The following is a 13,583-nucleotide window of genomic DNA, read 5'->3' as shown; positions in this document are numbered from 1 at the left end:
TTGTTAGGCAAGCATATATTGTCGAGGCACCTGGATGGCTCAGTCACCTAAGTGTCTGCCTTCAGCTCTGGCCATGATCTTTGAGCTGTTCAGTGGGGAGTCTGCTTCTCCTTCTCCCTCTCCCCCTCCCCCACTTGTGCTTTCTCTCTCTTTCTCTCCTGTTCTCTGTCACATAAATAATAAAATCTTTAAAAAAATATATATATATATATTATATATGTAGTCAAAAGCTATGGTGTTTTTGACTGTTTTAAAATTAATTTGTATTTATCATAGATATGTTTATGTGCATTGGAAAAATAGACTACGCAATATTATTTGATCTATAGAGAATATTTGATGTATGTGGATTTGAATGCCCTCTTGGTAGCAATTTCAAGACATCCCCTAACTCCTCCCTCAGATGTACACATCCTCCCCTCAGTACAAACCACGGTCATTTGGGGATATTGGTTACAGGTCCTTGAAGATAGCAGATACTTGTCTAATGGGTTTTGGATAAAGTATTAATTAAGAGGTTTTCAGTGAAGTCCTGGCCAAGATTTCTATATTAAATCAATAATCTCTTCTTCCTTGATACTAAAGGCAGATGTTAGATTAGATTCTTTTTTAAAAACCCCTCATACTGGGACCAGTGGCTCATTCTGTATCCTATTATACCTATAACTTTAGACATTTGGTTTATAGAAAGTTTCTTTGTAAGCAAGAATGTTGGAAAAAAATTGTAAGTGTCTAAGTGATACTTGACAGTGCCATTTTTTGGGAATTAAATTGTTTTTTTTTTCCACAGGAAGTTTTAGGGTACAAAGTGGACTATCAGGTATCCTTGTATATTGTGGCTGTATTAGAGTATATCTCAGCTGATATTTTGAAGTTGGCTGGTAATTATGTTTTTAATATCCGACATTATGAAATATCTCAGCAGGACATTAAAGTGTCAATGTGTGCAGATAAGGTAAGTGTTAAAAGGTATTTAAACTTAACTTGAATATAGTGAATATATGTCACCTCGACCTTTTTTATACATGTTGATATTCATAATTTTTATAATTCCTGGTGTTGGGAGACAAAATGCTGGCATTTTAGACAAACCATGTTATATTCAGCATATGACAGGATGGGAATCTCCTCCCTACCCCATCAGGAACCTTTTACCTACAAGAAAAAAACATCCAAAGCCTCAAGCCAATTTAAGAAAAATAGTTAGAATTTTATCTTTTTAGAAAGAAAATGTATACAGAGCATTCAGGTACTTTTAAGTACAAGTAATTTTGAAAAGTATACTTTGGTTTCACAGAACAGTGGGGCACAGGTAGAGAGTAAAATACTGTAATTCCAGTGTTCTTGCTTCTAATACTTTTTTTTGTACGTTACCTCTTTGCTTCCTGACTGTAAGCCTCTGGGGGAAGGAACTGAATCTCTTTATTTTCCTTTCCTTTTTCCTTTCTCCTCCTTTTCTTTCCTTTCTACTTTCTTTTTTTTTTTTTACTTTTTAAATTAACATTTTTGGGTATCTATGTGCCAGTCACTGTCCTGAGCATTAATGGTACCACATTGAACAAGACAGCAATCCGTGTGTTAGAAGGAATTCATTTTAGTGGGAAGTAAAAATATTGTAAAAAATATAATAATTGCAGCACAGTGTGATTAAAAACTATCATAAGCCAAAGATACAGTGGAGAAAGTGATCACCTCTGGCATGGGGGAGAACACTTCATAGATAAGGTGCCTAAACTAGACCACTAAGGGTGAATGACCCCTAGAACTTGGCACATGCCAGTGGTTCTCTACTTTTATTGTACATCAGATTCTGATGTGTGGTTATGATTGAGATCTGCTCTAGTGTGTCTTGGTCTCAAAGATCATTTTTCACTTGAATTTCATAGTAGAAATTCCTTGACATTTCTATTTTGACTTCTAAAATTATGATTACATGCTTTAAAAAAAAAATTTCTTTCTCAGACCTTAGAAAAGTTGCAGGTACAATAAAAGATACTCCCCTGTGCCCTGAACCATTTGAGAGTAAGTTGCCAACATAGTTTACAAATAAAAACATTCTTCTGCATACCCATAGTATGAAATTAACTTTGATACATTATACTCTGTAATTTTCAGGCCCCATTCAGGTTTTGCCCATTGTTCCAGTGATGTCCTTTATAACAAAATGATCCAGTCCAGAATTAGTCATCTATCTTTCTGTCTAGAAGAGTTCCTCATAATTCTTTAACCTTTGCGGCCTTGATAATTTTGAGAATTACAACTAGTTATTGTTTAAAATGTCCCTTACTGGGGCTCAGTCAATTAAGTATCCGACTCTGGATTTTGGCTAAGGTCTTGATCTCAGGATCGTGAATTCAAACCCCACATTGGGCTCTATAAGAAAAAATCCCTTACTTTAGTTTTTTTCTGATATTTTCTCTTCATTAGATTTAGGTTATGGATCTTTGGCCAGGAATATTCTAGAAGTAATGCTGTACTCTTTTCATTGCATTTCTCACATGGCATGCAGTTTTGATTTGTCCCTTTACTGGTGACGTTCGTTTTGATCACTTGATTAAGGGCTGTTTTCCAGGCTTCTCTGCCTAATTTCCCTTTTGTAATTAATAAATATTTTGTGGAATATTTTGAGATTGTGAATATCTTGTTCCTCATTGCACTTGAAATTTCTTCATTTGTTTATTTTAATATAGACTCGTGGATTCTTATTTAATATGCTCTCCATTATTTTATTACTTATTTTGATAATTCACATTGTTCCAGATCTGGCCAGTGGGAGTTTCTTTAAGTTAGCTTCTCTCTGTATCATTCTTTGAACACTTTCCTTTGACAGAAGATGTTTCAGGTTCAAATTTTCTTTACATGCTGCTCAAGCCTGATTAGTCATTTTCTAAAAACTCCAGGTTCCTTTTAGTGAAGAATGGTATTTAGAAACCAAGATCTGGGTTCTAGATAAGCTCACTGCTATTACAGTGTACATGTTCTGGTCTCTAGAGGCCAGATTTGGGGACTGTGTGTGTTTATATACATTATATGTATACAACACATCTATATTTATTTCTTACCAATGTTTTTGTTGTTATGGCAGCCCAAGAAAACTAATACAGATGTGTACTTTCAGAAGTTGTTTATTTTCCAACATAGGTGATATGTGTTAGCACCAACCTACATTTAGGTGGGAATGGACCTATAAGGCAGGCAGTAATTCAGTTCTGCTTAGAAGATAGTATTTATTGACCTATTTCTGAGTGGGTATAACAATTTTGGGAAATCTGCTGCTTTACCATTCTCTCAGGCTTAAGCTTCTAACTCAAGAACTACTTTGTGTCTACCAAAAAAGAATTATCTATCTATATATGAATTCACAGATATCTCCAATTCAAAACTAATACCACAGGGTTCATTTTAGCCTACCCTTGTTCATGTTTGTAACTGTCTTTTTGACAGAAATTTGGCTCCCATTTTTCGTAATGTATTTTCTTATTTGATCTGTTCTCCTGTATGTAACCAATCTCCTAACAGTCCTCTCTTCCTGCACTGCTTTAGGCACCTTCTTTAACTGCTTAATAGCTGTTGCTGATATAGTCAATATGCATTAGAAAAGCATCACACTATGTTCTGTCATGTGCTTCCACAATAGTATCCTTTTCTTTTTCTCCAAATGTGTATAGCTTTCTTTACAGTAGGACAAAGAAGTACCACTTTGAATGCCTGCTCTTTATCAGACATAGTAGTATGCATTTTACGTACATCACCTCATTGAATTTTTTTATCAGTTACATTTTACGTAGAAGGAACCTGCTTTAAAAAGAATAAATAACTTGTCTGTAATCACAGGTGAGTAAGTGGTTGAACCAGGATTTTGGCTCAGATTGTTGTCATTCAAAGGTATGCTCTTTTTTGCGATTATATATGTGTGTTTATGTGTGTGTATGTATGTACATACACACATATATGTGTATACACACATATTATATAAATTAGGTTTATCTTATTTCCATAAATATTTATCTATCTGTGCATATCCAGTTTTGAATGTTTTTTCCCTTCAACTTTTCATATTTCTCTTATTTGAATTTTCTTACATAAATTAGTTTGTAATACACACAACTCTCATTGTGTAATGTTTTAATTCTAAATACCTTGAGATCATTTTATAAAAGTATGGAAAACAAGTTTCGGTATTATTTATATTTGTCAGGTTTTGATGGACATGTTTGATCAGGATGATATAGGTTTGGTTTCTCTCTGTGAAGATGAACCTACTTCTTCAGGTGAATTAAACTACTATGACCTTATCAGAACTGAAATTGCAGAGGAAAGGCAGTATCTACGAGAACTAAATATGATCATAAAAGTGTTTCGAGAAGCCTTTCTTTCTGACAGAAAGCTGTTTAAACCTTCTGTAAGTACCTTTTTGGTTTGAAATTCTATGTACCAAGTTGAAATTCTGTGTAATCAAAAGTTAAATAGCAGCTTAGAATCATAAATAAGAACTTTTTATATTTGGAGTATATAAGCAAAAATATTCTATTATGTAGTATTTATAGTTTTAAAAATATGTGAATTGTTCCACATTAAGGGCATGACAGTGAAAGTTAGACACAAGTGCACACAGCTGCCCTGATTAGAAAGGGGGACTACATGGGAATGAAATAATTCTGCTGTGCAAGATTTGAGGTTTATAATCATTCGTTTTCACATAGTGAAAAAGATGTATGGTCTAGAAAAGAAAGACTTAATACTGTTTCATGTCTTTGGTAGGTACTTTAAGGCAGTGGCTTAAAGTTTTAACAGTGGAACTTTTTAAGAAGTTTATGCAGAGTGCCATATAAACAAAGAGCTATTCCACTGGAAAATGGGATAGAAGTGGTGGGAAATAGGATGGGAGCCTTGTCCTTCTTTTTCTTAACTACTGTAGCTTCTAAAGTCAACTTAAGGAATAAAGGTAGACAAATAGTGTCTTTTTTAAAATGTTTTTTTTTCCTTTCCTTCCTTCATCCCATGACTTATTTTTCCTTAGATGTCTGTGTCTGCCCTTCACTTTAAGTACTCAGCCTTTTTTTCTACCTCCTGACTTCCTCCCCCAAATAACTATTACATGAGTGAATGTGCAGACACAGCTGGCTGAGTGTTTAAGATTAGGAAGTGATTTAGCCTCTTTGATTCTTTTCCAAAGCATGAGTTTCAGTGATAATGTAAGGTTTTTTAGTTCGCTTTTTTTTTTGGTACTTACGTTTAATGTTTTGTAGCAGCTCCCACTGGACACACTGCTTTAAGTAATTGCATTTTGTCATTTTCAAAGTACTGTCTGTTTTATGTGACCCTTATAACCTCTTCTGAGATGGATAAAACAGGTATTAATATCTCTACCTCACTGAGATGAGGAAATTTACACAAAATGATTATGATTTGGTAGGTTAGTTACAGAGGTTGATCTTGAACTTGAGTTCTTTTATACCACAGTATAACTGGTTCTAAAAATAAATACCTAGCAGATACTGGTAGCTTATTTTATCTTCTTTGCCCCATTAGTTTTCATTCCTCAGGAATTAGTTTTTATGGGCTCTCTTCTCACTGATAGTGCTGATTTGGCAAAAAATTTCATGATACTGAAGGGTTAAGAGAAAGAGGGAATTCCTTTTTTCCCTTCATATTGTATCCTTTTTAGCTTTTTTAGCATTTAGATATGGATTCACTATATTTACTATATTTTTTTCTATTGTATTTTTTAGTCTCAAAATACTGTAAACTTTTGAGGCAAAGACCATCTGAGATCAGAGCATAGTACTCAGCAAATATTTGATAAAGCAATGAGTGACTTAAAACTAATCTTAATTTACTCGTTTAGGCCCTACCCCTTTGTCTTCAAGACACTCGCTCACATTTGTGGAGAACCTAATATATGCCAAGAGCAGTTTGTAGAAACCATCTCATTTAATCCTACTAGGAACCTTACAAATGAATGTAATAGACCAGGTGTGTGACCTTGAGCAAATTACTTAACTGTTCTGAGCTGGTTTCCTCATTTGTAAAAATGAGGATGATCATAGTGCCTATCTAATAAGGCTGTTAGGAGATTACATGTCAAGTACTTACAATAGTGCCTGAAACACAGTAAGTGACCTACTCCAGAGTCATTTATCTAACAGGTATGGGGCCAAGATCCATGCTCAGGTCTGTTACGTTCCATAGCATGTAATGTTTCCATTACAAGATAGAAGAGTGATGATAGTTGACCATAATCTGCATAATTAGTCATAATGGTCTGTGTCCAGAAGACTTAACATTTCTTAATTCAGATGTAATTCACACATGGAAGTTTGAATTAAGTCTTAATTCATCCCCAAATTTAGGAGACAGGTCACAAATTATGAAACTCGATTGTATTTGGATTAGGAGTCATGTCTTCATTTTGAACCCAGCTTTTGTTAACTAGCTCTGTAAAACCTTGATAAAGGTTTTTATCCTTTTAGCCAATTTTAAAATACTCAAATGCCGGAATTCTCTATATAAAGAGTTGCTTAGATTTATTCACTATAGGAGATTCTAGAATTGTTGAACAAAACTATCTGCAATCTGTATTTCCCAATTTACTGCGTGTAATCCAGAAGGTTTTTTAAATTTTGCTTTTATATTCATGATGGACTTATGCTTTGTTATAGAATATATGCCTTGGAATATATTAGTATGCAGTTGGATGAAAATGCACCCTTAACACTTATATTACTTATATTTAGTAATTGTTAAACTATTTCAACCTCACGTATCTTAACTTCTCTTTTTTTCAGGATATTGACAGGATTTTCAGTAACATTTCAGATATACATGAATTAACTGTGAAACTTTTAGGTTTGATTGAAGACACAGTTGAAATGACTGATGAAAGCAGTCCTCATCCATTAGCTGGAAGCTGTTTTGAAGATTTGGCAGAAGTAAGTTTACAAAACTATTTTGTAATTCTCATTGAAGTTCTAGATAGTGAATTAAAAAATTTAGTAAGATATTCTCTGTGAAAATTAGAGGATGTTCCTGACTGCTATAAAACAATACTTCAGATTGAACCAGTAGCAAACTGAAATTACATTGTCTATATTTTTAGTGACACTTATTTTATAGTATATTATAGTGTATTTATGATAATATTTATAGTGAAAGTTGGTTGGGTAGTAATATTTAGGACTCCCACCACCCCCCAGAGTCTCATTTATTTATTTGACAGATCGAAAGTAGGCAGAGAGGCAGGCAGAGAGAGAGAGAGGAGGAAACCGGCTCCCCACTGAGCAAAGAGCCTGATGCGGGGCTCGATCCCAAGAGGCTTTAACCTACTGAGCCACCCAGGTGCCCCGACATTTAGGACTTTTTTTAATGGCACATCCGTAGCTGTTTAGCTTTTGTAGATTTTGGTCTTAATTTCCAAAAATTGAAAAGGAGGTTTATATTTTAATTTTTTTCCCAAGGTGAAAATCATTTTGTCTTTTAAGTGATGATTATAAAAATAATATAGCTCATTGTAAAAATACTCAGAAAAATAGAGGCAAGTATAAAATGAAAGTCACTCAATTTAGCAACACCCAGAGATAACTTATCTTTACAACATATATTATTTTAAAGATTTTATTTATTTATTTGACACATAGAGAGAGATCACAAGCAGGCAGAGAGGTAGCAGAGAGAGAGAGGGAGAAGCAGGCTTCCCGCTGAGCAGAGAGCCCGATGTGGGGCTTGATCCCAGGAGCCCGAGATCATGACCTGAGCCAAAGGCAGAGGCTTTAACCCACTGAGTCACCCAGGGACCCCATACAACATATATTATTTAATCCTTAAAATATTTTTCTATATATAGATACAAATCTGTGTATTTACAAAAACAGACTGTTACTATTTTTTTCCTGCTTTTTTTTTTTTCTCCGAAATATTTTATTTATCTATTTGACAGAGAGAGATCACTAGTAGGCAGAGAGACAGGCGGGGGCGGGGGGGAGGCGGGGGGGAAGCAAGCTCCCCTCTGAGTGGAGAGCCTGACTTGGGGCTTGATCCCAGGACCCTGAGACCATGACCTAAGCCAAAGGCAGAGGCTTAACCCGCTGAGCCACCCAGGCACCCGTCTCCTATTCTTAATATATCATGAACATTTTCCATTTTCCTTGCTAATAAAAAGACTTCCACACTTTTTTTTTTATTATATCAGTTGAAGTTTAGTTGACATACAATGTTTTATTAGTTTCAGATGTGTAACGTAGAAATTCAACAGTTCTGTACTTTACAGTGTTCATTGCAAAGTGTATAGTTCTCTTCTGTCACCATACAACATTATCAGTGTTGTTGACTATATTACTTTTCATCCCTGTGATTTACTCACTAGAGGTTTGTACCTCTAATTCCCTTCACCTATTTCACCCACCCCCTCACACTGTTTTTTAAGTCTGAATAAGTACCATGTTATATGGAGACACCATAACATATTTTAACTCCTTACTATTAATAAATGAATATTTAGGTTGTTTCCATTTTTTGTTATTGTAAACAATATACAACAAATATATTTATACTGTCTTCATAGTCTAATAATTATTTTAGGATGTATTCCTAGAAGTGGAATTGTAGTATTAAAGATAGGACATTTTTAGAACTTCAAAACATTTTACCAAATTTACTTCCAAATAAGCTCTAATATATACTGCTCTTTCCCCCACAAATCCAGTTGTTATTCTATTCATTTTTGCCAGTCTAATGAGGGGGAGAAAAGCTTTTATTTTATTTTATTTTTATTTTTTTATTTTTTAAAGATTTTATTTATTTATTTGACAGAGATCACAAGTAGGCAGAGAGGCAGGCAGAGAGAGAGAGGGAAGCAGGCTCCTCACTGAGCAGAGAGCCCAATGCGGGGCTTGATCCCAGGACCCTGAGATCATGACCTGAGCTGAAGGTAGAGGCTTTAACCCACTGAGCCACCCAGGCGCCCTGAGAAAAGCTTTTATTTTTAAAACTAATGGGGAACATCTTTGTATATTCATCGGCTGTTTTTATTGCTGTTGGAAAATGGCAACAACAACAATAAAAGTGCTTTCTTTTGTTTTCATGTAAAAGATTTTCTAATGTTACAATCTTTCGTATATTTTCTTGAAAATATAGATCACTTTTATTACATCATTTTAGAGACAATTAAACTGATAGTAGAAGAGTATTCGCTTACTGATACCTAAGCAAAATATTCAGCCTTAATTTTTATTAGCAAGTTTTTATATTGTGATATCTTAGCATATTAATCTGTAGCCAGGTTGGTTGCTATTCTTTTAAAGATATCATGGTTCAAAAACAGTGTATTTTTTAATTTTTATTTTGTTGCTGTGCTAAAATATATTTTATATAAGATTTGCCATTTTAACCATTTTTAAGTATATAATTCAGTGGCATTGATTAAATTCACAATATTATACAGCCATACAACTGCTGTCTTTTTCTAAAACCTTTTTATCATCCCAAACAGAAACTCTGTACTCATTAAGCAGTAACTCCCTATTCTTCCCTCCCTCCTGATCTAACCCCTAGTAACCTCTAATCTACTTCCTATCTGTATGAAAATAGATACTTGATATAAGTGGAATCCTAGCAATATTCTTTTGTGTCTGCTTATTTCACTTAACATGTTCTCAGGGTTCATCCATCACAGCATGTATCAGAATTCCATCTCTTCATATGGCTGAGTAATATTCCACTGTATATCTATATGACGTTTTGTTTATCCATTTATTTGATGATGGACACATGGTGTTTCCATCTTTTGACTATTGTGAATAATGCTGTAGTGAACATTGGCATACAATATCTGTTTGAATCTCTGTTTTGAATTCTTTTGGATTATATGTCCAGTAGTAGAATTGCTGGGTCATGGGGTAATTCTTTGATTAGCTTTTTGAGGAACTGCCAAACTGTTTTCCACAGGAGCTACACCATTTTATATTTCTACTGCTGGTAGATGAGAATTTAAGTTTCTCTCATCCTTGCCAATATTTGTTATTTTCTGAAAAACATACAGTATTTTTAAAATACAAAAATGAAACAAGTCTCTTAGTTATAACTAAACACTGGGAATATTGAATTATTGTCAAGTAATAGAAATTTATTGAAATACAAACATTTACAAATATGGACAATTTTTGTCTTGTTATTTTACTATATATTAGTCTTTGCTTTCTTTTTCTGATTTTGAAAAGTGTAGAGTGGATAAAATAGTAGTACCAGGTTTTGCTTCCTTGGAGTGTCTTCGGTGTAAACTCACTTTAACCTAGGTAAGCCTAACTGAAATTTCAAATCCCAACCTTGTTTTACTAATAAATACTCTTCATTTACTGGAAGTAAATGTGGATAAGCATTTTAATAGTTGGATAACTTATGGCCGCAAATTCAGTGACCTGTTTTAAGATCGTGTATCATTCAAGATCATTACATACATTTAAGAAAATTTCTAAGCTTAAATTTAAGCAAGTTACTGTTTGTCCCCCAAAAGTTTTGAAACCTAGTTGAGAACTTGAATAAAAATTTACTATTAGATAATCTGCCATATTAGTAGATTTTAAACCTAACACATTCTTCTTTTTAAAAAAAAAAATAGGAGCAAGCATTTGATCCTTATGAAACATTATCACAGGACATTCTTTCTCCAAAGTTTAATGAACATTTCAGTAAGCTGATGGCCAGACCTGCAGTGGCTCTACACTTTCAGGTAAACTTAAATTGAATGTTTGTTTTTTGTTTTTGTTTTTGTTTTTATAAAGCAACCGAAGAAATAACTCACCATCTTATTCTTCAACATTTGTAAGTTCTGGAATCCTTTCACAAAGCACATAAAGAACTAATTCACCAGTCCTTCAAAATCTGTTCATTGTAAACTTGTTTTAGATTATCTTCTGTTTTTTTGTTTCAAGTTCTTTCAGTCTGTCCTAAATGTAGAAATCTTTTATGGAATATTATTACACATACTGATTGACTACAAGAATCTGGCACATTCTAGTTCTGGGATATAGAAATTAATGTGCAGAGCTCTTTTAGGATCTTATTCCCTACAGGAGCAGGAACAGAAATCATAAAGACTGGAGAATATCCTCATGTAATATCTATACTGACTTCTCTACCAGGCCTGTAATTTAAAGGAGATATTAATGGGGACTATACAAGTTGATTCAATAATGCAGTTAGGTAAAATGAAAGAAAGTGGAGAGACAGAATTACGTTTTAACTCTTTCAGTTAGCAAAGGTTAGTTACACTGGCATAGATCCTTGACTTTATACTGCTGTAGAAACATTCTGCATATAGACTACCTCTCTTCCCTTAGCATGTAAATATGGTCTTTATTGTCCTAAAACCAGCAAATAAACAAAACTTTTTCTTCGCTCTAGCCATTGCCCCTTTCATTTTTTTTCATTTTTAGCTAATTATCTTCATATTACTTTTTACTCTTCTTTATCAAACTGCTACCATTCTGATCAGGTTAGAACACTAAAAGCTGCCTTTAAAATGAGCTTAATTGTCATTGTTTGTATATTTTGATTTCCAGTGGATATTTTGATTTCCTATTTATGCCTGTACTATTTGTTTGTCCTTTTGGCTCCCACGATACTTCCTCCTAATTCTGATCTTCTTTCATTTCTTAGTCTCCATAATTGCCGATGTTTTTCAGCTTCAATTATCAGCCCCTCTTCTGCCCTGCTGTACTCCTTGAGTGACTATCTGTACATTCTGCTTTAGCTGCTGCCTGTATGCTGGTGACTTCCTATTTGTATTTTCAAGCCATAACACTCTTATGAGCACTGTGTGTGTGTTTACACTTTCATATAACCAGGTTCCCGTTGAACTAACTCCCTTGGATATCCCACAAGTTTTTCAAATATAACATGTTCAAAACTGACCTTAAAATCTTCTCCCTGCCTTCTTTACTGTAAATTCCCATTATTGTCTTCTACTGTATTCAATAACTTGTCAACTTGGAATAAAATTAACCTAATTTTCAAAACTTACTTCAATGAAGAAATAATTTTCTTAAGCTAAATCCTATATATTCATATAAACCATAAAGTAAGTATTAGTTAAATGGGACAATATACCTGTAAGATCTTTGCATAATCATTAAAAGTACTCACAACATTTATTTCATTCCTATTTTATTAGGAATTCTTACTGTGGGATTTGAATGTTTTTGGACTCATTAACTGTGACTCCAGATATACAGTGAAATTTAAACACTTAAATAAAATCCCTTTTCATGCCAAACTCACTTGTACTGTATTAACTTTACAAAGATCTATTCAGGGTAAGGTGAAGAAGGTAATGCTTCATTAAAAAAGCATAAAACAAAAAACTTCTTCAGAAATATGTAGTGCACTCTAAGAATACTAGCTTAGGAGTCAGAACTTCTGCCTTTGGGCCAATCAATAATTATGGTATCCTGAGCAAGTCACTTAACCTCTGAGACTTAGTTTGCTAATTTTGACATGATGATAATGTATGTCTGTTACGGTTTTTGTGAAAATCAAATGGGAGTACACTAAGTACATTTGGCGTATATTAAAATACTCATTAACTTGTTTTATTTTTAGTTCTTCACTATAAATATACATTGCATTAGCACTTTAGGATACACTTTAGTAGCCATTTCAGTGCCAGTTAACAAAATAACTGATCTTATAGACTTAATTTTAAAGTTTCATCTTGGTTCCAGGTAAAGCATTATATATAAAATATATAAAAATAAATCGGGTCATTCACATCACTATCTTTTATTATATGATGAAAGAAATTAATCTTTAGGAAAATAAATTGACTAAGCATATAATTGTAATAGGTCTGTTGAACAAGCTATAATTTAACTTCAGTTAACAATTTATGAGAATTATGGGAATGTTTGCCTGTGAGGATACTTTTAAGAATTAACATAAGAGATTCTTTCCACATATATTGCTGTTGTCTCTATTTATCTGATGAGGAGAAATAACCGTTTAAATAAGTCAACCTGATGACATTTAAAATCAACATGAGTAACTTTTAAATCCCTCAAATTTTAGAAAATCATTTATTCTACAGATAATTAGTTTTCAGAACTGGGGTATGCCTAGCTGTACGCTAAGATTTTTCAGGTGATATAAGGGCACAGACAGTCATAAGGGAATCAGTTTCTAGCCTGGCTGCTACCTTTTTTATGTTTTTGTATTCTCTTTTTCAACTTCTCTTATGCATTATGCTTGCCATATTGAATTTCCCATTATGCATTGATCCAAGGTATAAAGACCTGCAGGGTCCCAGCCAGGGGGAACAAAAACCTTTTGCTCTTATAGGAGAGTTCATTGAGTGCAAAGCAAAAGGATTTTTAAAAACAGGAGATAGGGTAATTGTGTTAAAAATAAAAACTTGTAGTAGCTAAAATGTCGTGTCATATCAAACTATATCTTGCCATATCTAGGAATTAAGAAGTGAGATCATTTATGATCTCCCTGATATGAGGAAGTGGTGATGCAACATGGGGGCTTAAGTGGGTAGGAGAAGAATCAATGAAACAAGATGGGATTGGGAGGGAGACAAACCATAAGTG

The 13,583-nt window shown here is 33.7% G+C and overlaps 1 protein-coding gene across 3 annotated transcripts in view; it reads left to right on the top strand.

Annotated features, from left to right (window-relative positions):
* Window positions 1–13,583, top strand: part of SOS2 (SOS Ras/Rho guanine nucleotide exchange factor 2) — a 76,252-nt gene that overhangs the window by 21,195 nt on the left and 41,474 nt on the right. For all 3 annotated transcript variants that reach the window (XM_059373153.1, XM_059373152.1, XM_059373154.1), the window contains exons 4-7: window positions 791–955; window positions 4,199–4,402; window positions 6,789–6,932; window positions 10,613–10,723. In XM_059373153.1, the coding sequence (XP_059229136.1) occupies window positions 791–955; window positions 4,199–4,402; window positions 6,789–6,932; window positions 10,613–10,723 (624 nt within the window). The remainder of the gene's footprint in view (window positions 1–790; window positions 956–4,198; window positions 4,403–6,788; window positions 6,933–10,612; window positions 10,724–13,583) is intronic.

This window comes from Mustela nigripes, chromosome 13, assembly GCF_022355385.1.
Source record: "Mustela nigripes isolate SB6536 chromosome 13, MUSNIG.SB6536, whole genome shotgun sequence".
In the NCBI taxonomy this organism is placed as follows: domain Eukaryota; kingdom Metazoa; phylum Chordata; class Mammalia; order Carnivora; family Mustelidae; genus Mustela; species Mustela nigripes.
The sequence above is the reverse complement of the archived record's forward strand: the minus strand, read 5'-3'. Positions and strand labels throughout refer to the sequence as shown.